The sequence below is a fragment of the Cololabis saira genome, chromosome 22 (genome assembly GCF_033807715.1).
Source record: "Cololabis saira isolate AMF1-May2022 chromosome 22, fColSai1.1, whole genome shotgun sequence".
Lineage (NCBI taxonomy): Eukaryota > Metazoa > Chordata > Actinopteri > Beloniformes > Belonidae > Cololabis > Cololabis saira.
In genome coordinates, this window is record NC_084608.1 from 21,359,562 (window position 1) to 21,386,479 (window position 26,918).

The following is a 26,918-nucleotide window of genomic DNA, read 5'->3' on the forward strand; positions in this document are numbered from 1 at the left end:
GAATGGAATAAATGAAATGAAATGAAATGAAAAACACTGCTCACCTTGTAAAATAGTGAAGTTGGTTATAAGTTGTGAGTGCTTGGTGTCCACCAGCTTCATTTCCTCCATGACAATAGAGAGACTGGTGACCTCTTTGTCCAAACGGGCTGCTAGCTCTTCCTGGTGCGACCGGAGACTGGCAGCGTCTGTCCTCACATCCGTCACGCTACTGTTGAGGTTCTGCAGGAAGTCTGAGTGACGGCCGACCATCTCGGAGCAAGTGCGCAAGTCGTTCAGGTTGAGGTTGATGGCCCCCAGTAGCTGCGTGGTGAAGCTGATGTTGCCAGTCACGCGGTCCATACTCTGCTCCATCTCGTCCAGCCGCACCTCCAGCCGGTCAAACTTTGCAGACGTGCCGTTGCTGAAGTCCCTCTGTCGGTCCATGACCTCCCTCAGCGTCTGGTCGTGGGCCTCGGCCTGGCTGCTGGTGTTCTGCAGCTGGCTGGTCATGACAGCGAGCTGAGCCCCCACGTCCTCCAGGCTGTCGTTATTGGCCCTGGCCAGAGTCGAAGCGTTGTTGGCCAAGACCTGCAGGTTTTCAACTTTGCTGCGAAGCCACTCCGAATCAGAGACCGTCTGACGGGTCGTCTGCTCCAAGCTCTGAAAGTCATTGCGCATTTTCTGGATGCTCTGGCTGGTGTCGTCGACGGAGCGCTGCAGAGCGGCGATGAGGCCTCTCTGCTGGGCCTGAGTGAGGTTGAGGTTGCTGGTGCTGAACAGTGCCTGGTTTTGGAGTTTGACCTGCTGTTGGAGCTCCCTCTGCAGCCTGGCTGTGTCCTCCTGCAGGCCCTTGATGACGCTGCCGTAAGACTGCAGGGTGCCGTTTACGGAGCGCAGCACGGCCGTGTTGCTGTTGAGCAGTCCTTGAATGGAGCCCTGGCTGCTCTGGATGTCGGAGCCGATGCTCTGCAGCTGATTCAGCTTAACTTGATCGCTGTGGATGCGTTCCTCCACCGCAGACAGCTGCCTCTGGAGACTCCAGATGTTGCTCTTAAAAGCCTGGATCTCCGTGGTGGTATTCTCCGACTTCTCGCCGGTTTGATCATCTAGAAGTGAAGATTTGCACAGCATCACTGCAAAATGTTTCAACATCTCACTGTAGCTTTTACTATTATAAATACCACAATACGTACCTAGCTTTTTTAAATCGCTTTCAACAGCATTTATCTTTCCGCCATAGTTTGCAATACCTTCAGACACACTGTCGACTCTTTGTACAACTGCAAAAAAAAAAAAACACACAGCAGTCAAGACAAAGATTAGTGCTGTAGGATACTGATGGAGCTTTATTAAAAAAGCAAACAGGGATGATAGAACTACCCGCAGCCTCAGACACCATATATAAAAGGGATCAGAGGGAAAGTCTGACAGAAACTATGAGAGATGTGTAATCATGTCTCAAAGGCATGCAATAACGCTGGACTCAGTGTGATCTCTTTATTAGCCCAGATTTAGTTTGTGACAGAGGTTAACAGGTTTACAAACATGGAATTGAGAGTTATTGTCCAAATATATTTATTCAAGAATTAGAAAGGGTTCTAAGAAAGAGACGGAGGGAGGAGGAAACATAAATTCAGCATGGATGGAGTGGGTGGTCAGCGACGGAGACGGAGGCTAAAGGTGCATAGGAGGACACTGGCCAGAGGCCCCGGGGACAGGAAGTGACCAGGGGAGGTCTTCAGTAAACACACGGATCAAAGACTACCCACTGGAGACAGACACTGTTGCAGCGAGGCTCTGCGCGCCCCCACAGGCGACACCAGCGTTCATTTCCTCTGGAATGTGTCTGGGATTCCAGGGAAGCATCCCACTTGTAGCACCAGCCTTGCCAGGGGGACACTTCCTCTAACTGGGAACAGCATGGGCTCCTCTGCTGGGAAGTTGTTTACCCCGGCAGCTAAGACAACAGCAAAGTCCAAAGGCTTTCACTCCTCACAAGAGAGACGAGTTGGAGGAAATCCATCCTTCCTCCCAGATTTGATTTATGGTCCCGCAAACGCTAAAGTTGGCCTCGTTTTTATTAGGTTTTTAAATCAGAGAAGAAGTTTTGTTTCACATTTTTGTAAAACGTAGACGCAGCCAATTACTTTAGCATAGAGCTAATGACTAACTAATGATCCCAGACTCTCTTTTTTTTAAGTCAAACATAGGATCATATTAATTGGTAAATTCTACAAAAAGAAGGAGAGTTGATTTTAAAGTTTGATCAAAACCATGTGTTTTCCTTTTTCCAGATTCATACTAAGCTAAACTCACCAAGTATGTCTGAAGTTTATGTTTCCATGACAGTTATGACCTTTAAAGTTACTTTTGTGCAAAGAAAGACAATTATTAAGTCTTTACACTACCAAAAGAAAAGGTTAGAGGAATTGTTTCCTGAGTAACTCATGTAGAGACCTTCAAAAACGTCAAATTAGAAACATTCAATTCACAAGGTCAAAGGTCATTGTCTCCTGTCGTCACCCTCTTAAACGTCCCAGAAACCCACCTGAAGCTGTCGACAGATTTAAACCCACATTATTTTAACTTATGAGGGGAAAGCTGTTATGTGGACACGAAATGTTCCAAAAAGTAAATCGGACACGTTTCCAGACACAGGATGTTACAGCCCAGCGCCACAGAAAACAAAACAAGCTCCACGGACCAACTGTAACCAAGGCATATTGTTTCATTCACCAACGCTTACACATGTACATATTTCTGGGTGTTTTCCAGATATCCTGTTCATGTACTGGCTTAGAGAGAGGATTATTGCATCATACTGCCATAAAACTAACCATAAAACACGTGCAAAAAATTGAAAGTGGTGCAGAGAAAGGCATGGCTTCGGCTTAGACGTCCAAATGTTTTACAAGTGAGATGTTTCGTACCCAGATTTTCTGTGGGTGGTTATTGAAAGTGTGTGTCTTGTAAAATCAATCTCACTAATGAAACACATTAAAGATGTGAACAGAACAAGCCAACAAGCTCAAAGAGCAGTGGTTTTATCAATAAAATCAAGTCTTAGTCACTACATGGTGTATTAAATGTCCGCTTGGTCATTTATGCAGAAAGAAAATTTTCATTTTTTTCCCGACTATCTTGAGTAGCCGCCCTGTTTCTCAGCTAGCGGTCAATGTTCGGTTTCCCAGGTTTTTTTCAACAAGGAAGTACAAAAAACTGCAGTTCTCTGAATGACCTCTAGGGGCTTGCTCCAACAGCTAGTCAAGCTTTATTTACCCTGATGTTAAATGATCCAACTTTGCAGCAGAAATAAACATATTTACAGTCTGGTTCAGAATTGGTTTTGGTCTCCGTAGCTGGATTTTACAGCTGTGCAGTATTGGTGGGTTTCCATTATCGGAGATTCAGAGTAAACCGGCCGGAGAGGAACCTCTAACAGGGACGACCGTCTCCTCAGCCACTCCAGCCGGCGAGTCTCCACTACACTGTAGCGCCACACAAGAACCACTGACCCAACAAATAACTCAGCTGACCACAAGGTGGCAGTAATGTGCATCTTTTGCAGTTCGCAAACGACCATCAGCACAAAGGGAGACGAAAAAGAAGAATGCAGCAAAAGAAGAAACATGAAACAAGTGATGCTACTTGGGCTTTTGTTTACTTTTTTACAAACATCGTGGTGGGAGCGATTGAGATTAAAGGAAAACGGAGTTCCACATTTGCAAACTCTTTCTTGTCATCTCCAACTTTCTGGTCCAACAGGTTCAAATGATTTGTGTTCACATGATTTATGTTCACATGAGACTGCTGATACTACCTTACTATGTTTGTAGTACACTTATTCAGTTTACAGTACACTTATTCAGTTTTCTATTTTACTGTATTTTTTTTTTTTTCATACTTATAATTTATCTTTATCGTTTATTTAGTCTGAGGCCCCGTTTACACGGAGCAAAAACGGAGGCGTTTTAATGCGTTTTGGCCGTTCGTTTACACGAAAACTCAGCTCAAAGCCCCCAAAAACGATCATTTCTGAAAACTCCGGCCAAAGTGGAGATTTTCAAAAACTCCGTTTTCACGTTTGCGTCTAAACAGAGGAAAACGGAGATTTAGGCTTCAGAACGTCACATTATGCAACAGACACGTCACTAGCGTCATGTGTGCGACCTGTGTTTACAATTGGTTTGGCCACCGTCAATATTTTCTTGTATTTTACCTGTTTTATATCCTAAAGTCACACTTAAAAGTAACTCCACTTCTCTGTCACTCCAAACGAAAGACTCTCGTTCCGTCTTGGAAGTAAAGCCTGAATTATGATCCCGCGTTAAATCGACGCAGAGCCTACGGCGTAGAGTACGTGGCGATGCACGCCGTACGGTGTGCGACACCGCGTACCCTACGCCGTAAGCTCTGCATTGGTGTGACGTGGAACCACAAATCAGCCTTAACTGGACACGTGTCATTTGTTGATGTTTTTTCCAGGATTCTGATTGGCTGGCATGATGTTAACAGCGTTTTTATGCGGATTCGTGTAAACGAAGACATTTTTAAAACGATCTCGTGTAAACGATGGAATTTTTCAAAACGTAGAGGGGGAAATATCCGTTTTTGTAAATACCCGGCTATGTGTAAACGGGGCCTGAGTTCATGTTGCCCTGAACATGTATCTGACTTTGAGCTGCTGTAACACCCGAATTTTCCCTCTGGGGATCAATAAAGGACTATCTTAACTTACCTTATCTTATCTTATATAAATCCTGATTAGCAGAAACCGCCCACCAGTAGGTTCCTGAGTATCTCTCCTTCTACATGAACGTAAAGGTTCCTAAAGGCCACTTTTGCAGGCCCGTTCCTGGTAATGGAGACAATCTGACCCCCGAAAAATCTCCCCCAAAACTCTTGCTAGTGGAAACGCACTTCATGTGAACTTTATGCACCACATCAGGTAACATTTTGTAAGCCAGAAAGCTATGCATAATTAGGGGTGTGGTCTTCTGATTGACAGCTGGCTCGTTGTCATCACACTAACTACTGTGTTTAGCACTTTCTTGACTTCTCAGCTGGGAATAGAGATTTAACAGAGCATAGCCATGGTGTTTAGATGGAGTCAGGCCTTTTTGACTCTCAATTATAGCAAATCTTATTCCATCAGACAGAAAACCGTTCTTTTCATGTCTCTTGTCTCATGCATTTCGAGGGTGAAGGTGTGTCACGTTGCTCAGTTTAAAGATGCTGCTTTATAAACAACTGCTACTGATGCAGTATCTCATTTGTCATTTTGGTTTGCTGAAATAAACTTTCTCCGTAGTTATTTGTGGATACAGTAAAAGAAAGACATTCACTGTCTGTATAGTTGATGTTTTTGAGGACAATTAATGACACGCAAATGCTAAGAGTCCAGAATCAAAACTCATGTTGCTACTTTGTTGTGTCAATCAAGAAAAGAAGCTGCAGGAGAAGACAGAGGTCTCTGCAGCCCGGCCATGCCTCGGAGGTTCGTCTGCATCAAAACAAAGCAGCCACATTGAGGTGGTTTGTGTGGGTCAGTGACGGAGGACAGAAGCAAGCACACATGTTAAGTGCATAGCCTTGTGGGTCTCACTACATAACCATCTGGCTCCAGGAGTGTATTTGAACTGTGGTTCCCTTGACAAAGCAGCGCTTCAGCGCCAGTAAAAACCCAATTTCAGTGGGTTCTGCTGGATTTGCACTGAGTTCACTCGCTGCTCATCTGGGATCAATTAGGCCTGCATGAAAACATGCAGCGTGGAACAAGAAAGACCGACTGGGCTCAGAACATAAGGGGACATCATACTTAAAATACACAGATAACCCCCAAACATGCTCGCTTCACGCCGTTTTCACCAATTGAAAGTAATGAGGGGACATAAAGCAGTCACATATGGGAACGTTTAGCACAAACACAGCAGGGACATTCAGAGTTCAATCCCGCGAAAGACGACGGGACAGGTTTCCGAACTGGAAAAAATGAGAACCAGGAAGTAAAGTTCCACAAGGGCTGAAGAGGTTCTCTGGAGGTGTGAGCTTTGGGGGGGTGGTGGAAAACTACTGAGAGAGGGTTGGAGGGTGGAGACGGAGGGGTTGCAGAGCAAAGGAAGAGGAGACAAGACAGCTACTCGAAGAGTGCCGTGTTCGTCCAATTTAAAAGGAAAAACCGTCAGTTTGTAACAATGCGTAGAGATTTGAGTCATGTTGAGGTTTTGACATTTTTGTCTCCACCTAGTTCTGCAGAAGTGAGTGAGTCAGATATATATTTATATTATATTTATATTATATTATTTATATTATATTCTATCTGATGAGGAAACAGCCTCAGGAAGTTGACAGGAAGTACAATCAAAAGTAACATTTACAAAGAGGATACTTTTTTTTCTTCTTGCAAACCTCATCCATGGTACGCAGAAGAAACCTTTTCCACCACTATCTCATAAAGTGACCTTGAACTTAAGGAATCATTCTCTTTATTTACAAATATACTTCACATAGACACTACAACAATTACACAAGATACTTGACGTTTTCTATTTTTTGGTCTGTGTATCTTTTTTACTTTTTTATTTTGGCAAACCCAGAAACTACGATCTCTACGATCTACAATCCAGGATCTCAAAAACGTTGTTTGTATCCGCACACATAATACGATGCATCATGATATGAACTGAAAATAATTGAAACATCTTTTTACAATAGATTTTCAGAGGGATTCTGGTTTGGTGGCCCCAGAACTGGCTCTCTGGTTTTTGCAGATAAAGTGCTTCTGTCGGCTTAATCGGACCAAGACCCTCAACTCTCGCTGGGGCGGTTCACAGTGAAACGGCTGGGATGAGAATCAGCGCCTCCAAATCCGAGACCATGATCCTCAGTTGGCAAATGACGGAGCTCCCTCTCCGGGTCGGGAATCAGATCCTGCCTCAAGTGGAGGAGTTCAAGTATCTCTGGCTCTTGTCCATGAGTGAGGGAAGAATGGAGCGAGAGATTTATAGGTAGATCGGTGCAGAGTCCACAGTGATTTAGACTCTGCTTCGGTCTGGATGAAGAAGCTGAGCCGAAATGTGAAGTTCTGATTTATCAGTCAGACTACGTTCCTACCCTCACCTACAGTACGGTCATGAGCTGCGGGTGGTGACCGATAGAAACAAGATCGCCAATACAAGTGGAGGAAATGAGCTTCCTTGTAGCGCCCTATAATGTAATAATTTCCTGAAAATGTAATAACGCCTGAAAATGTAATAAAATTTGCACTTAACTCATTCGAAAATGTAATAAAACCCAATAATGTAATAACTTCACCAATAATGTAATAAAATATCCTGACTGATATTGTAATAACATTTTTACCGATAATGTAATACATTATTACATTATTGGGAATTTATTACATTTTAGGTGGGTCTTTTTTTTTCAAAACTGATAATGTAATACTTGACAAATAATGTAATATGTTCATTTTCAGTCCAGAGTTCTACATTTTGTGTTTTAAGAATCTAAGAATGTTATATACGCTGGATTTGAAACACCAGAATGACTATTGGGTTAAATTGCAGACTTTGAGTACCATGTAATAAATTCCCAATAATGTAATAATGTATTACATTATTGGTAAAAATGTTATTACAATATCCGTCAGGATATTTTATTACATTATTGGTGAAGTTATTACATTATTGGGTTCTATTACATTTTCGATTGAGTTAAGTGCAAATTTTATTACATTTTCAGGAAATTATTACATTATTGGGTGCTACATTCCTCCGCAGGGTGTCCGGACTCTCCCTCAGAGATAGGATGAGAAGCTCGGTCATCCAGGAGGGGCTCAGAGTAGAGCCGTTGATTCTCCGCATCAAGAGGAGCCAGATGAGGTGGCTCGGGCATCTGGTGAGGATTCCTTCTGGATCCCACCCTGGTGAGGTTTTACAGTTATATCCCACAGGGAGGAGACCCCGGGGAAGACCCGGGACATGCTGGAGTGACTATGTCTCTCGGCTGGCCTGGGAAAACCTTGGGATGAGCTGGACAAAGTAGCCGGGGAGGGAAGTCTGGGTTCCCCTGCTTAGACTACTGCCCCTATGACCCGGCTTCAGATAAACAGAGAATGAATGACAGGGGGCACGGTGGCGCAGCTGGTAGTGCAGCGGTCTCACAGCAAGAAGGTCCTGGGTTCGATTCCCGCCGGGGGACGCTGTGGGTGCTGAAGTGCGTGTTAGTTCTCCCATGACTTCAGTGCCCACACCATGGGTGGGGTTGGCGAAAGGATCTTTCTGTGTGGAGTTTGCATGTTCTCCCCGTGTTCCCTTGGGTAGCTAATGTGAGCTACCCTCACAAAAACATGCACACAGTCCTGGGCTATACATGCCCCCTCTGGCCAACCGGGGCGCCAGATGGGGTGGGGAGGATCCGGCCGGAATAACGTGATCCTTCCACGCGCTACGTTCGGCCGGAGAAGCCCCACCCTGTCTGGTGAAAAGATGCGGCCTGCTCACTCCTCAGGTTAAGGAGGAGACCTGAGCTCAGTGCAGGGCCCTCCCGGGGTTGGTAGAGGATGGCAATGCCCAGGACTGTCAGTAGGTAGGAGCACGGGGTGGTAAAAATGGGAAAAAAACCGGGAAAAAATATTTAAAAAAAAAAAAAAAAAAAAAAAAAAAAAAAAACAGAGAATGATGGATGATGGATGGATGGATGGATGATTGAAAAAAAGAATTGGAGTTTGTTAAGTTATTAGTTATGCACTAACTACAGATGCTTTGATCTTTTTTAAAACTTCATTTCGTTTTTAGTAACTTCATAGTAAGTAACAACAGTGATGTCTTGTATCTTAGAAGGCAGATAGCATAACCTATACCCTCAACTAAAGAAATTGAATTTAATAATAAAAACCAGACTTAGATTGGGGGGTGTGGCCGACTAAAAAGAAAGACTCCCCCCTCCCCTCCACACACACACACACACACACACACACACACACGCACGCACGCACGCACGCACGCACACGCACACACACACAAAATAAAGGGTAGGGGGGTGGTGGCAAGGAATGCATGGTTGGCAAGGAATGCATGTCTGTCATTATAATATAGCCTACATACCAAAACCAAAAATGTTTTACCCCAGTTCTCTATGTGAATGAAATAAACATGCTTTTGACAGGATAACATATTACTCAGACTCGCTTCTGATCAGTAAAGTCTGCTGCTGCATACATGTGCCTGCAGATCCTTCATAATAAAAGCTCTCGCAAGACGTGACGGGTTTCTATCCGATACAAATCAAGGGAATTTTAATTTGAAGTCATGCAAGAAGTATTGCAGGAGGCGATTTTTAATGCACCTAGTTAGGTAAGAATTGCATAAAGCCAAGAACCTATCAAGCCCATCGGCCACTGGACTTGGATGCAGCCCAACAGTCGGCTGGTGTTTCACTGAAATCCACTCCAACGGTTAAAAATCTTTATTGCAGTTGAGACGGCTGAGCTGAATGAAAATAGAGCGGTGCTTTGACCGCGGTTGGACGTTATGGTATTCCAACAGATATGAATGTATTTCCAGATGACTCAAACACGCAGGTATGTGGAAAAGAGGCAGCCCCATCCCAGATTTTGTTTGCAGGCATCAGAATTATTCACTGGTGAAAAACAGAACAAGTCACAAGTCAGTTGTAGCAACTAACAGCCTGGGCTTTCATTTGAAACAACACGGTAATGCCAATTTTATTTTTTTTTTCATTTTGTAATTAGTTATTATCCACGGGAGAAGTGTGAGTCAAACTGCCAATTTTTCTTGTAGGTGTGGCAAACCTGCTGTCATAGTTTCCATTCCTGATCTCTTATTGCAGCAGAACATTCATGTCATACTTGGCCATGCCGAGGAACCACTTGGGGGATGAAGAGATGCACACAAACACAGGAGGTCTCGGTGAACTCATCCACTCACTGAACTGTAACGCTCTCCAAAGTTCCAGTAATGATATATTTGGATGCCAGTTCGTTCAACACCAGATAAATGAATCATTTCATCATTTTGGGAAAGAGTGAGACTCCCATCGTGATTTTAAACGGGCTTGTCAGGTTGGGGTGAAAGAGGAGGGTAGAAAACAGTTGAGAGCTCCAAGAGGAGCAACCTCATCTCACCTTTATATCCAAGTACGGCAACAGCGATGGTGAGGAGCGTACAGAGCACATAGAGAAGAGCTATGGAGGTCTTCAGCGCCCACTCATTCTTACACTTAGTGCACTGGGTTCCCTCCTGGATCCCTGTGTGGAAACAAAGAAGAATGCCACGTGAGTCGTTACATTTCTGTTTTGCGTTTTACCAGGGTAGAAATGTTCGGACTGGACATGTTGGTGGAGGCTGGAGTTGGCTCGGGGATCCGGGGGTCCCACATCTGAACAAACAGCCCTGCAGTCTACATTAAAACAGACCAGCAGTTCCCTCAGGACCGTGGTGGCGAAGGGGCAGGGGACACTAAAACAATCCCCCCCTCCGAGGAAGTTGTTGACACTCAAAGACTTATTGAATTCACACCTCCCTCAGCAAAGTGTCACCGTGTGCTTGAAAGTTTCTTCGCTTTCGTGCGCTTTTTGTGCGACGCTAACGACAACTTTCAGCTGTCCTGCAGCGTCCGTGCTGCGGAGACCTGCTACGACCTCCGGCTCGCGGGGACACTAGTGGAATAGTCCTCTCCGCGGGTATTTTTCATAACAGATGAATGGCGAGATCCCCAGCGCTGACGGGAACACAGCTGTGTTTCATTTTCAATCCGTGAAGTGTGTGTCTCTGTGAGTGGAAGGTCTGGGAGTGCAGTTTGTGTGTGAGTATAGGGGGGGGGGGGGGTTAAGCACCTGGAATGAGACTCCCATCATGTTCCTATTTATAATATATACATATCAAAGGTAACATGATCATTTGCCATGGTAACATAACCCAAAAACATATTGGGATTACAGGAGCCGGTCAGTCGCCATCCCACATCAACCAGCAACAGTCACAGGCAATTTCAAGCTACACATCTATTCAAGTATGATTTATATGTTGAGGTAATTATTTAATAGATTACATCTACTGCTCTGGTTGCTCTGCAGGGTCCCGCTGGGAGGTTAGATGCCAACATTCCCAATTAAGAATGACTCTAATGGGTGTGAAGGGACTGTTAAAGATCCCCTCGAGTTAGACAATCCAGCTGGCAGAGCGCACCCATTTCGCTTGAGAGAAAGTGTGTCCAAGATCGTGGGGAAAAAGGTTTCTCCCACAAAAAAAAAAAAAACAACACCAACTCACAGCCCAAGTATCAGATGATCTTCATCTGACAAAAGCGGCACACAGCGTGTTCCCGGTTATGATTGTGCATCAAACCCGCTACCAGAGCTGTCTCGAGCTCCTCAGCTGAGCCCGACCAATCACTCAGCCGGGGTGAGAAGCTGCCAGATCTGCGCTTATTGCAGACGTGTGAGTGTTGGCCAGGGATTAATAATGTGCTGCAGTCCAAGTTTGAAGCCACTTAAAGACGTTGTCAGCTTTAAAAAATGTGCTCACCACCGAGCCCTGACAAGTTGATCTTCACCTACCAGACAGTGATGTGCTTTGGCAATATAAAACCGTTACCGCAGAACCTTCATTCATCCATCATGGGGGTGCCACGATAGATCCCCATGAACTAATTTTTGATGTATACGTTTTTACGTTGACACAAGCCTCCACCTTGTGGGACGAGAACTTTGAGAGCACTGGCTGGTGACCCCTTTGCGACTGGGTTTTGCAATGGGGCTGGCAGTTTTCCAGTTTGGAGGGTAACCGACTCTACCACTGAGCCATGGCCGCCCCCATCTAGCCATTACCGTCCAAAGCTGCATTCCAGTTAATGGGAGTCCTGGGAAAAAACTGTAACAGGGCTGGAGTTTTGCCTTCCTCCTCTATCCTTTTACAGTGACAGAGCTGGAAGGATCCACTGAGTTAGTTCACCTCTTTCACTGTTAGCCAACTGCTAATGAAGAAGAAGAGGCAATTCAATTCAAAGGAATTGTGATGGCTGCCGCATTTCTGTTGGCGAAGGGTGACAATAGACGACTTATATTCAAAGGGCACCTGAAGGACGTCTTCGGTCTGTGCATTTGCGAATCGGTCTGTGCATTTGTGAATTTTGTCCTGTGCATTTGTGAAACGGTGTGTGCATTTGCGAATTATGAGACTTTTCTAGCTCCATACTTCTCCTGCCCACAGCAGATCCAGTCAGCACCAACTGTCCCCTCTACAGCTTTTCAGGGCTGCTCTAACCCATGGAAGGGATATGTTTTGGTTCCCAACAACTGTCATTGTGGGGCTGTTCCTGGTAAAGGAGTCATGCCCTGATGATTTATGTCTAGTATAACTACCCTGGACCCCCGCCAGTGGAAACAGGCCTCATGATTCCAATTCATGTAAGAGATTGATGCAAAAAAGTAATTTGGGTTAAAAATTCATGGTATAGTATTTGCCTGAAGCACAAAGACCTTTATGAGGTTTGAGTTATATTGGAGGGTTCGAAATCGATCTTCCACGGCTGCCACTTTGAGTAGCTGTTAGCATAGCACCCAAATAATTCTCCCCAACCATTGAAACTGAGCCCTGACTGCTGGCTGTGGCAGTAAGACACTCACAACAACTTCAAAGTGGGAGATTCGTGCTTCTTTTATTCAGGCAAAAGAAACGCAAATGTAGCATTTTCTCTATCAAGTGTTGTATATAATGGACAGAGGTGGGTAGAGTAGCCAAAAATTGTACTCAAGTAAAAGTACTGTTACTTCAGAATAATATGACTCAAGTAGAAGTAAAAAGTAGCCATCCAAATAATTACTTGAGTAAAAGTAAAAAAGTACTTGGTGAAAAAACTACTCAAGTACTGAGTAATTGTTGAGTAACGTCTGATTTATTTTTTTAACAACCATTCAAACAGACAAAAGTACAAAATAATCATCTTCAGGCAAATTAAATCAATAAAATAATAAAATAAATTAAAATTAATAAAAAATAAAAAATAGCTTAAATTAAAATAATCTTAAAGTAAATTCAAGTACTTTAATAAATAATAAAATAATAACAGAATAAAAAAATAAATTAAGCACAAGTAGCACAAAATGTCAAGCCTTTGTACTTTTATTTTTTAACCAGAACTAGAACAAGCCCATGAACTCATATAAACTCTGTGTGTGTTTGAGTCTGTGTAAATGTGACAAACATGCAAAAACAAAAATTTTTCCCAAAGAATCACCCAGTGATGTCATGAGATTGACGCGGATAAAAGGGATAAAAGAAAAGTAACAGCTCAACGTAGCCTAATGTAGCGGAGTAAGAGTAACAGTTTCTTCTTCACAAATCTACTCAAGTAAAAGTAAAAAGTATAGTGATTCAAGACTACTCCTAAAAGTACATTTCCCAAAACGTACTCAAGTAAATGTAACGGAGTAAATGTAACTCGTTACTACCCACCTCTGATAATGGACTATTGATGCAGCTGAAACTCAACTGTCTGGATGTTTCTATTTTTCAAGTCCGATTGACTAATTGATTGTATCACTTGTTAGTAAAATATTTATAAGCCGTATACTCTATATGGTCTTATTGTTGGTATTCACCAATGATGTTGACAAGCATGAAAAAAACTGCAGGATGCAATGTCAGAGTAGCTCTCCTGTACGTGTGTGTCACGTTTTCTTTTTTCGACTTCTTATGTTGTGGCAAAGCATTGCATTCAACTCAGTTGTCTCTAGTTTTAACAGATGGGATGTTATGACTTCGAACCGAACAAAGCATGATTCCACAAAGTCAGATTCCTGTCTGTGCGAACACATTAATTATTCAAAAATGCTAATCAGTTCAAATATAAAATATAATATAAAAACAGTGTCCCTTCAAAGCTCTGTGTAGCAATACCATTTCTGACCACATGGGGGCATACCGATCTACTCTGTTGACAATACAATAGCATAGATGCACTTTGTTGTGTCTTATACCAGGGACTAACATGCAAACCTTCTTGTGCCCATACTGTAGGTTCAGAAGTGGTATTGCTACATTAAAGGGGACCTATTATGAAAAACACGTTTTTTCGTGGTCTCCCCTCAGCCTGCCAACTCAGAGAAGGAGGAAAGCAACCAAATTCTGCAGTGTCTGTACAGCCGCCCGGATGAGACATCCAGTGTGATGTGACTTCTACGAGCCGTTCAGATTCTGCGCCCATACATAGGTTGGCCTCCGATGCGTGAAACAACGCCCACAACTAACTCCGCCGGCCGGAGCTTCCGCCATTTTTTGGTAGCGGTGTATCGCGTCATTCAGGCAGCCAATCAGCACAGGGCCTCATTATCATAGCCCCACCCACTCAGACTCCCGCATAGAGAATGAGGTTAGATAATGGGAAGATAAAGACATGGCTCAGAGGCTGAATTTCTAATTTATTTACCAAAAACAATCAAAAGCTTGTTTTTAAGACATTTAAGGCCTGTTTAAGATAAGTATTAGATGCCATAATAGGTCCCCTTTAAAGTGTTTGGACTTGTTTTGTTGCCAGTTTGTGGGAGGACAGAGGACTCGAAGAGAAACCAGTTGGGGTAATGAAAAGCCCTCCAAAGTTAAATACCAGCGTTATTAAAGACCAAAAGTAGTTTATAAAAAAAGATTATTCCAACTATTCTGGTATAACAGTTTCTTCTATTTATTTATTGCTTGACCATGACATAAATTAAGCAAATGGTGATTAAATCGCAAATGATGAGAAGGAAAGGAAAACATTAATCACAGCAGTAAGATTTGCAGATTTCTTGCCAATATATCCTTGCAGTTTTGGTTTAGGATTCTTTTGGTTTTTCCTTTTCTGTCTCCACTAACTCCAACAGAAACATCTGCATTGTGTAAAAGCATACCTACAACTGTGTGTGTGTGTGTGTGTGTGTGTGTGTGTGTGTGTCTGTGTGTGTGTGTGTGTGTGTGTGTGTGTGTGTGTGTGTGTGTGTGTCTGGGGGGGGAGTTACCCAGCAGAAGGTAATTATCACATCACGCCTCCAGTTTGATCGTAAGCAGAGGAGTGCACACCGGGAATACATACCGCCACGATAAATGACTCTGAGTTATTCATGATCCCTGACATGTTTGAAGCGTCTGCTCATGTACACTTCAATAACGAAGCAAGTGTATCAGTTCATCAGCCCTCAGTGATCAACACAAACAAACTGACAGTGCTTACAAAGCTGCTTTGTTGAAATTATACCAAAAACAAATTGTAAGGCTATAAATCATTGGATTTTAGCACAACCATCTTCAGATACTCCACGGATAAATGGAAAATGATGACTTGGCTGTCAAGTACTGAAAACGACTGGCGTGGCGTTGCAGAAAGAAAGGAGCGATTTTGCTTTCAAAGCTCCTCTGTAAGCAGAGGGGTCAGACATCACATGGTCAAACAGTGAGCACTTTTATTATTAAATATTAATGAAATTAACAATCTGCTGATAGCTCCTCTTTTAGAAACAGATATGTTCTTGTACCCAAGTTGTGATACTTAAATGTAAAGTCTGGCTTTGCCTTTTAAGAATGAAAAAAAAAAGCAGAAAGGCCACACTTTGGTGAGGTTTACGAAACTTTAACACATTAAGACCTAAAACTAAAGCTACTTCCGCCTCTTGAAACCAGCCTCCTTGAACCTGACGGTTTCTGAAACCCTTGACATAAATGTAAAACTTGGATTTCGCTGCCTCTGACACTGATAGATTAATGAAATGACAACCTTTCTGTTTAATTGTAAGTCATTGTCTTAGCTTTCATGTCCATTAACATGAAAAAATTCCCATAATTTCACAAAGATGACTTTTGGATCGCTCCAGTCTAAAGCAGAGCCGCATGGGGCAGTGGTAGTCTAGTGGCTACAGAGGAGGGCTTGGGTCTTGGGACCCAGGTCCAAGCCCCAGAATGGCAACAAACATGAACCACCTTGGCCCCTGAGCAACATGTCTATATGGCTCTAACATGTAAGTCACTTTGGGGAAAAGTGTCTGCTAAATGACAGTAGTAGCATCAGATATATCCAGTCTTAACTGTTCACAGTTTGATCAAAGTTATTAGAAGTAATTGTAATCTGATGTTAGCTGAGCTTCCTGCAGGAACTATCACCTACATCTGGGAGGAATGAAGGATGTCCTTGTCCAGAGGAAAAAAGCTTTGCAGTACGTCTGCGAGATACGGAGTTTCAGCCATGACATGAGAATGTGCACACTGCAGGAGGGATGATTTAAAAACTTGGGCAGATCTACTAAAGCGGAGAAACGAAGAAGACTGTTGGCTAGAAAATAATGGAATCATATTTAAGAATCCTTGGATACATCATCTTTTATCTTTATTCATGAATCAGTTTGTTGCTTTTAAATGACCCTCAGGCAGAAATAAGAGGTTGGGTTGTCTGTCGTCTCTTTCGTGTCTATAAACTCTCCCACTAAGACCACATTTTACTTTCATTAGTTACGCGATGGTAACGGCGGCTTCACACCAGCTGCATGGCGTGTACATTATTGATCGTGTGCTTTCACACTGCCAACCTTTCTGGTTTTGCAGTCTCACTGTCATGGTCTTAGGTTTTTGATCTCCAGTTTTAATCTAAGTTCATTCAGTTCCTCTATTTTGTTTCATTTTACTATTGCCTTCATTTCCTTGTGCTCTCTGCTTGTGTTAAACTCCTGCTTTGTGCGGAGTAGTTGGCTTTGGTTCCTTTTTTTATTTTGAAAACACATCTCCCTAGTGTGTATCTTCTGTTTTAATTATCCCAACCTGTTTTGTGTTGGTCCCCAAGTGTGTGCATGTACTCACTTCCCTTTGTCAGTCTGTTTGTAGCGTAATCCTGTTTTGCTCCTCTGTGTGAGGTGTCTTCTCTCCTCAAAAAATATGATTACTCCTTCTCCTTCTTTTGTATTTGGGTCCCCGACACTCTAAAACTCTAAAAATGTGAATATTCTTTCTATTTTTGGTTTAGTTTGGTGAAAAAATGTGAAGTTATGTACCTCAACCAGAGGTAACATCAGACCAATCACATGGAAATGTTGAAAGAAAAGGAAAATAATCAGAAAACAAAGCTGGATTTTTAAGGCCTGTGACATGTGAAACGGTGTATTTTGCTGTAAACGTCTGCCGGCAGCTCTGCAGATATTTCAGTGGGGATCGGCTGAAGGAGCTCTTATCCACAGATAACTGTGAATGACATGTGGTGTGCGTGTTCCTGTTGGCTTTCTGACAACATGGCTGTGCGCCATATGAAGAAAAAGAAGCTTCAAAACCGCTCTTGAGAAACCAATGGTTCGTGACTTAATGCTTTGTCCATTGTTCTTATGGTCTGTGGGTGGAAGGTGTGTGGCAGAGTCACATGTTTGGCGTAGCCTTTGTGCACGATTTAACGCGGGAGCCGAAATGAAAATCCGGATGCCATAAAAACACGCAGCACACGTCACATAGCTCGTGTGATTAAAGAGACTCCATCTGTCAGTGGTGTTCTGGGTATTGATCGCTCACAAGGGATGAGATCTGGCTTATTCATCTGATGTCATTGTGGAAATGACCACTTGGAGCTGGCACTGACTCCCATGTTAAAATGTCCAACTTCACTGCTGCACCGCAGACCATGCTATCAATAACTAACTGTCAACTCTTTAGCAACTCTGCGCTTGGCATTTTTGGTGAACTTAACACTTGGGAATGAGCTTACAGAACATAATCCTCCCTATTTTAATGATAATATGGCTTGATGTGCTGCTAACAGACCACTAATCAGCCTGAGGTTGGCCTGGACGGCTCCGGAGGCTGATAGCTGTTGCTAGCTGGCAGCAATCACTCCTGACAAAACGGCCAATAGCCGGTTCTGCAGAAGGCCACCAACCAACTCGAAGGCTTTAGCAGTGGAGTAAATTGGCATCCAACATCACTTTCAGCTGGCTGCGTCTGAACTCCGACCGCTGCTGGTTGCTCCAACAGAGCCACCTAGCCGGACCACGGCGAGTATGTGATGGCTTGTAAGTACCATAGTGGTGCAGATTCTTTGCAAGTGCAAGTTTATTTGTGCAGTTTTATTCATTTCTAGGTGACTGCACTGACGCCCATATTTTCCAAATAAACTTGCTAAAGTCCCATTATGAGAATTTCTGCACATATTTAATATCAGAGTAGAAAAAATAGGAATCTGGGGATTCACTATACTATTCACACGGGGTGCAAAGTGATCGTTAATCCATCCGAAATAATCAAAACTTTATGCTTTACAATCAAAAACGTACTGCTTTACAAAAAGCACATGTCAAAGTCATGCAAGTCCTAATTACTTGCTGAAACCATAAGAGTTTTCAAACAAAGATTACAACGTTGTCAACAATAATGTCCCATCCATGTCAGTCTTTGGTCGCGATATGATAATGAGACTGTTTGTGTTTCGAATGGTTGACAAAAATAGAGAAAGATGATTATGAGTTCAGCCAGTAAATGAGTAACACACCACAAAATGGCAGATACAATCCCTTCAACCCTCCTAAACAAGCGGACAATCTCACGGGCCAACAAAGCCCACATCCACGGATCCAGACACATGGATTTAATATCCGGCACTTGGGAACTCTGTGTGTGTGTAGCAGGTACTGGCCAGCTGATGAAGTTGAAAACACTTTTCAAGTGACAGAGTCTCAATTATTTCTCTTGTATATCATGAAATTCAAGGAGATGGTGAGGAGCCAGAGTCAGTTTTCGTTGCTTTGGCTGCTCGTCACAGAAGCAGATACTGATTCGTCATCTTTCCCCTCTCCCTGAACCAGCAAATGCAGTTGGATCACACTGACCGCAACCACAAAAACAACTGACGTCCCGGACGCTCGGAACATAGACAAATGGTTCTTTGAATACAAAGGGTCTTTCCAAAACAAGGACAACAAACACCAGAGGGTTTTTAAACATTTAGGAATTCCTTTTGTTATCGTGTGCTTTGGCGCAACATTGTGGTTTTTTTTTTTTTTTTACAGAAAACCACGAGGCTGGAAACTTATCCAGAGCGCGTCCACCACGGTGATGATAAAGTGTTTCTGAGTCTGCTTCTTTCACCAGCCTCATTAACTTAGGCAAAATATTGCTCAAACAGAATCGTTTTCATCTCAGCACGGCCCCCTGAAATGCCAGAATCATGTCCGCGATGCCGGAGTGATACGTGGGCTTCGGCCAACCCCAATACTACGTTTATTTACTGTAAATAGCAGCGGGGACGCTATAGTAACGGATGACAACACGGAGCTGTGCGCTGAGGTCACGTAAATTGTGATTTGGATCCCAGCCGCTCTGAGCGCTCTTTCCAGGAACCAGAGTGCAGATCCACTCCAAGAGGGCAATCAGTGAGTTTTAGCTGGTACCAGAGAGAAGGAGGAACTCAGACGGCAGCGGGGGAAGAAGAAGTCACGACGGAGCCCTGCTTAGCTGATTACACACCACTTCAACAGCAACTCAGAGCTGGTATGGCTAGGGTTGCCACCTTTCAGAAATAGAAATAAGGGACGCCCTGATTTCAGCAGCGCAGGAGCCAAAAAAAAGCCCCAAAACTTCTAAACTGAATAAAAATGTGTTTATTTTATATGAAAAAACAAAATGCTTTGATTTAAAGTTTAAAGTGCTTTAATAGCATTGAACTTGCATGACTGTAGAGACAGACAACCATATAGCAGCTGAAATATCCCCCTATGCTACGTATGTCCACATCAGCCCAGATGTAATATAGCCTACAGGTGAAGAATATGGTGTAAAAGTTAATTTATTTCAATAATTCAACTAGAATATGGTGTAAAAGTTAATTTATTTCAATAATTCAACTAGAATATGGTGTAAAGGTTAATTTATTTCAATAATTCAACTAGAATATGGTGTAAAAGTTAATGAAAATACGGTACAAATCGTGTCCCGTATTAGTTCAATATGGGACGCAACATTTTTTTCTCAAATAAAGGACAATTCCGTATTTTACGGGACGGGTGGCAACCCTAGGTATGGCGACTAAACTGGACTATAATGTGGTATACTTCAATCACAAAACTTTTAAGCTCATTATTTGAATACAACAACAGTTATATTTCTTTATCATTTTTATAACAAGTCCAATTTGGACTGCAGGTCAAATCTGGTTCATAAACATGCACCAAATGCAATTTTCTAATCAACAGTGAAAGAAAGTAGAGGCTGCAGGCTGCGTGCTCCACTTTGTTTTTAGCATCTTAACTATCCTTACAGTAGCTCCATAGCATTGAGCATGGTCAGCGTGGCTGTTTTTTCTGGGGGGGGGGGGGGGTTGCTGCTGTTAATGTTGATGTAAAGCACTTTGAATTACCTTGTGTTGAATTGTGCTATACAAATAAACTTGCCTTGCCTTGCATTTTTAGGTGTTTTTTTTTCCCACAGGTTTTAAAAATATGCTTTTTTTTTTTTTTTTTTTTTATCCCGGTTTTTTCCCATTTTATCACCCAGTGCTCCTACCTAAGTCAGTCCTGGGCATTGCCATCCTCTACCAACCCCGGGAGGGCCCTGCACTGAGCTCAGGTCTCCTCCTTAACCTGAGGAGTGAGCAGGCCGCATCTTTTCACCAGACAGGGTGGGGTTTCTCCGGCCGGACGTAGCGCGTGGAAGGATCACGTTATTCCAGCTGGATCTTCCCCACCCCATCTGGCGCCCCGGTTGGCCAGAGGGGGCATGTATAGCCCAGGACTGCTGCATGTTTTTGTGAGGGTAGCTCACATTAGCTACCCAGGGGAACACGGGGAGAACATACAAACTCCACACAGAAAGATCCTTTCTCCAACCCCACCCATGGTGTGGGCACTGAAGTCATGGGGGAACTAACACGCACTTCAGCGCCCACAACGGGAATCGAACCCAGGACCTTCTTGCTGTGAGACTGCTGCACTACCAGCTGCGCCACCGTGCCCCCGAAGGTTTTAAAAACATGCTTTCTTCACTATGATGTACCCAGTGAAAATCTTCCACAACATGCTCCCCAGTGGCTGCAGCAACATGACGTGCTTATTGACAGGAATAAAAGGTTATTCAGTAGTCTAAGCTGAAGTCCCACTTCGTTTTTCTGTCAGTAGGGTGACCGGGTCCCCCCACCCCTTTATCCTCCACCCCTTAAAGCAGCACAACGTAACTTTCAACTTTTGTTGAGTTTGATGGCTCCTTTGGACAAAAGCGGTAGTGCTTTACCAGTAGTGTGGCAGGGTTCCTATCATGCACCTCAAAGTTACATAGTGCCAGTGAAGGCGATACAGACCCCTCAGACCATGACAGAGGTGTCATTAAACCTGTTGGAAGTTGATGTACCATCACAATGACTCTGGAAATATGATATTAAGGTGGAAAAGTTACATAGTGCTGCTTTAAGCTACAAACTCAGATGACTTCCCAAATCTAATTTGGTTTGAGCGATTTGTCCAGTTGTTTTGTTTGGTTCTGTGTTCTGTCAACCTGTTTAAGGTGTATCCCCAATCTTTCACAGTGAATACCACTGAAACACCTGAATGAGTGACTGGTTTGATTATATTCATCTCATCCACGTGATGTTTGTGTTTGTTTCCTTTTTTGCTGTGTTTTTAAAATAGCTGTAATCCTTCAAGCCATCTGTCCTTCATTACTCAAACAATAAGATGTTTTACGAGATCTCTGATATACTGTAATGTAAGCCAAGTTGTTTTACAGTCAGGAGGGAGACGACGGCCCAGCGAATGAGTCATGCACAGCTCAGCTTTCTCAATTTCAGCGCTGCAGCGGCCTGCATCGAATCATGTGCTGCACTGCAGGTATGAGTGAGTGTTTGCGTGCGCTAGAGCCACGATTTGCTGGGTTGGTTTATCAAAACTGATTAAAAACATTTGACATTCCTCAGATTGTAATGTTTAGTGCTATCAAGGTGAACCATCGATCCTTTGATGTACCAACAGGAAACGTTCAGTTGATGATTTTGTACTGCCAAATTCCTTGTTGTGTATCTGATGTAAGAAAACAAAGAGTTTTATGTCCCTAAACAAAGTTGTGAACCACCAAACAAAGAAAATTAGCCAATAACAGCTCTTGTAACCATGTTTTTGAGAGAACATTTGCTACAGACCATCTACAGGGAACGCGCAAGTCTCCCTCACAGTGGAGGTCCTGGCTCATGGATGCTCATAACTATTTAACAGCGTGGAGAATGTATTACATCCTACGACGTACCCACTGTGTTCACGTCGAGGTTGTGCCTGCCCATGATGCAATCAGAGGAAGTGCAGATGTGAGGCCAAATGGTTCTTAGCTCAGGAGATGGTTCTGGGGGCCTTTCAGGAAACCAACACCATCTCAACTTCATGTGTGGCCCTTTTTCCGGCTACGTCTCTTTTATTACACGTGATGGAAACCATACGACTCCATCGCATGACAACAGCTACCCATAATGCTCGTGCTTGTCGGTAAATGAGGGAAAAAGAGGAGGCGTAAAGACCGCCCTGCCAAGTTCAGTCACAAAAGGGTGAATTGGGAGAAAAGATTAAATGTGAGGTTACTCGAACGAGATGGGTTTAAGAGGCTTCTCTGACAGGAGATCCCTCGCTGAGCTTCACACATGACAGCCAACGACAATCACTGTCCTTTTATGAATGAAGGCAGATTTCAGCATCCAGGAGCTCTCACGGACTCAACCTCTCTGCCAGGTCGCTGTTTGCAAGTGTAAGAGCACTTTTCCTCGCAATGTCTTTCCATTTTATCTTTCAAATCTTCTTTGTTTATAAAACAGTTTCCATAAACATACATGGAGATGCAGCTGTTGCATTTTATTTGGACAATTAAAATTTCTGATCTGGTTACAAATATGTCATAACCACACATCCAGCAGCCCTCCAGATTTTCCCAGGAGACTTTTGTATTTCTCACAATGTTCTGTGTAGCCACATATTAGCCATTATTAGCTTGTTAATACTATCATTTTGATCCACATACCCAAGATTCTTGGACTATGTAGATTGTATACAGAAAAGAATAAGAAAAAGAAGAAGAAATAATTTGTTTTTACCAACCCCAGACTCCAACTTACTCCTCCCTTTATTGCAAAGTCTGACTGTTGACAAGTACGGTCATATGTCTCTTTTAACTCAACTCTCAACTCAACTCAACTTTATTTATAAAGCGCTTTAAAACAACCACAGCTGAAACAAAGTGCTGTACATAAGAGGACAAACAATCAACAGCAAAAGACAATAAAAACAATTAAATAAACAAATAAAATTACATAAAACCACTAAAAACAGAGCAAGGTCTCATACTGGGTTAAAAGCCAATGAGTAAAAGTGGGTTTTGAGGTTGGTTTTAAAAGCAGACGGTGAGGAGGCCTGTCTGATGTGCAGAGGTAAAATGTTCCACAGCTCGGGGGCAGCAACAGAGAAGGCTCGGTCCCCTCATAACAGTTTTAGTTAGTTAGTTTATTCTGAAATTCTGAGTGTGAAAAATTGAATATTTTGTTGTTTGGTTCTGGCTGGTTTCAACAATTTAAGGGTTGAATTGCATTACACCTCAGATCATTTTTGTTTAGATTTATTTATGTTTTAATTGTAAGGATTGCATTTTATTGTTTTATGTGTAGTGTCCAAAGTATAGAGACGTTTTGCACACCGGTTCTGCAGAAAGGTGCGTCGGAGGAGGAAAGCCGCAGCCAATTTTAAAAAAAGAGAAAACTCCCGCACACGTTCTTCTCACCAAACTACAGTATTGGGCCAACGTTTCGGTCATCAACCTTTCTCAAGGCATCCTTGATGATCCTTGAGTTTTCTCATTGTTTTATGTGTGCAATGTTGGACCCCAGGAAGAATAGTCTTCACTGCAGTGAGGACTAATGGGGATCCGTAATAAATAAATAAATAAATAAAATATAACTGTGATCAACCACATGCAGCATAATAATCAACAGATACCAGGTTCTACTCGCTTCAACACTGAAGGTGAAGGAAACAAATGGCACACACACACACACACACACACACACACACACACACACACACACACACACACACACACACACACACACACACACACACACACACAAAAAAAGGTTTTCAAACTTAAAAGCTTCTGTCGCACTGCATTCGATGTCCGATTTGGGGATGGGCCCATGGCAGCACAGGCTGCTCGCTGAGAAGATTGAAACGACATGAACCTTCAAGTTAGAGTCCACAAATGTCTTCAATGACACCTGGAAAAAGCTGTTAGATTTGTTGGCAGGCACGTTTTTGAAAAAGAAGTTGCTAGAGGAGTCTGAAAACTTGCAGCACTGACATCGGCTCACCAGCTGCAACCGCAACTCTTGGTTGAAGGTTATGCCCATTTGTTAATGATGAAACGTACTTAAAGACAATAAATAATTGATGAATATAACCATTAGTTGAATACTCTAATACTCTAATTTAGTAATGACAAAAAAATCCAGTCATCCCGATCATTCGGAAATCCCGTGATCAGCCCAGTTTTCCAATGCCACGATCGATTACTAGTTGTTATTCCTCCACAGGTAATATTTTACCTCACAGGTCGTACAAATGACTGTCTTTGGGTATTCTACACTCATGAAAAACCTTTTCGCTGAACGCATCTGTCATCATGACACAGTAAAACCTTGACTTCAGCTGGGAATCAGAGCTATAGGAATAAAACTGAGCTGAATTTGAAAAATGCAGGCAATGTCTGCGTGTTGGATGGATGTGGGGAGTAAATGTTTTCCCTTTGGAAAGCATTTTCCCTCAGTGTCCCTGAATGAAATTACTTTCCTGGAGTACGAAGTTGTTTATTGGCTCAGCTCAGACCTTTAACACAGTTCAACTATTATAATCCTATTTAAAAGATGTTATACAAGTGTTTTACAAAAAGTTGGTTTTGGACACACTAAACAGACAGGAAGCAGCTCTTTCATCTTTTCCCTCTGGTTGGGTTTTCTTCAACCCCTGAGAGGGAACTCTGGTTCTTTTGCTGCCATGTACTCCATCAAGTCCACTAAACTAACGCTACTGTGATCTGACGGATGCTTGGTGCTGGTGGACGGCGTACGGTGGATTTATTGCAGCTCTCTGCTTCTTACTGCTGCTAATGAGATATACAAGAAGCTAAAATATTCTGGTATCTCAAATAACTACCAGTGGTGGACAGTAACGGAGTAAATTTACTTGAGTACTGTACTTAAGTACATATCCAGAGGATTTGTACTTTACTTGAGTATTAGATTTCTTTGGTACTTATTACTCTTACTTGAATACATTTCCAAGAAAAATATTTTTACTTTTACTCGAGTAAATTTCTAGGAAGGCTGAAAAGTACTCGTTACTTTCAGGTCTTTTTTCTTCTTCAGGTTTTATATAACATTGTGGTTCTAAAAGCAGCACATCAGTGCAGCTGGTTTCAAAGAGTTAATTCTCAGAAACAAGAGTTAAAAGATCCTTAAATTAATTTAGAAAAAATATAGTAATTTACTGATGTGGAAAATAAGAAATTTACTCTTACTCTTACTTTTACTTAAAGTAAATTTAAAAGCATTTACTTTTGGATACTTAAGTACCTTTAAAAGCAAGTACTTTTCTACTCTTACTTGAGTAATATTTTGACTGAGCTACTTTTACTTGTAACGGAGTAAATTTTGACCAGTAGTATTTGTACTCTTACTCAAGTACTGGGGTCGAGTACTCTGTCCACCTCTGATAACTACAGTGTATAATTTGGTCACCATGAGGTCACAGGAGGAAACTGAAACTGAAACAAAGGGGTCACTTCACCTCTTGCACCGTGAAGACCGGTGGAGAGTAAAAGTGAATAGTTCTTCTCTGATCTGCGGTCAGACAGGCGGCAGCGGCAGCATCCACCGCCTCATCTGCCCCGCCTCTCTCCCTCCCTCCCCATGAGCCCAGGGGCCCCTGCTCGGCTCTGCTCAGACTCAGTGCTCGCTGCAGTTACACAAACAGGTTGTCTTTCCAGAGAATTTCATCAACAAAGGAGTGGGGAATGGTCTTACTCAGCTTGGGGATTTGGGGCCCACGGAGAGACTTGGGTTTTAGTTACAAAGCAAAACATCAGCGCTGAGGCGCTCCGAGTGTTTCAGCGTTTTTGTAAGTGTGTGTGTGTGTGTGTGTGTGTGTGTGTGTGTGTGTGTGTGTGTGTGTGTGTGTGTGTGTGTGTGTGTGTGGTGTGTGTGTGTGTGTGTGTGTGTGTGTGTGTGTGTGTGTGTGTGTGTGTGTGTGTGTGTGTGTGTGTGTGTGTGTGTGTGTGTGTTTCTCTTCGCCCATGAGTGTGTGTGGCCCACCGGTTAATGACCATCACGTTAGCATCCAGAACACGATAGCCTCCCCACGCTCAAGTCTGATAGAACTACAAGAACATCATAAAATAAAAAAGCGAGTTCAGAGTAATTTCATGAAAACAGAAGAAGAAAAACACAAAGATTTCACTCGGTGAAAGACAAGATTATTGTGTCAGCTACGAGAAACGATAACTCATTTCAGCATCTACGGCGAGGTCCCCGAGGGCCGGTGTCCTGCAGGCTTTAGATGTTTCCCTGCTTCAACACACCCTGACACAAATGATTGTGTCATTAACAGAGTTGTTCGGACATGATGACAAGCTGATGATGACCACTAATTTGAATCAGGTGTGTCGAAGCGGGGAAACATCCAAAGCCTGGAGGACGGCGGCCCTCGAGCACCGACTTTGGACACCCCTGATCTACTGTCACCGTGCCATGCTTGAATCTGCATCAGATTCCCGTTCGAGCTAAAATATATTTAAAAAAAACTAAACTAAACATTCAGTCAGCTTTTTCAGTGTTGAAGTTCTTGCTGACTCTTCACTTGGGAAAAGACTGAGTTTCTTCCTCCAAAACATAATCCGTCTGAT

The 26,918-nt window shown here is 42.9% G+C and overlaps 1 protein-coding gene across 1 annotated transcript in view; it reads right to left on the minus strand.

Moving 5' to 3' along the window:
* LOC133423675 (collectin-12-like) overlaps positions 1–26,918 on the minus strand; it is a 51,923-nt gene that overhangs the window by 4,831 nt on the left and 20,174 nt on the right. The window contains exons 3-5 of the mRNA XM_061713950.1: positions 10,130–10,252; positions 1,176–1,262; positions 45–1,088 (exon numbers count right to left, since the gene is read on the minus strand). Coding sequence (XP_061569934.1) covers positions 45–1,088; positions 1,176–1,262; positions 10,130–10,252 — 1,254 coding nt within the window. The remainder of the gene's footprint in view (positions 1–44; positions 1,089–1,175; positions 1,263–10,129; positions 10,253–26,918) is intronic.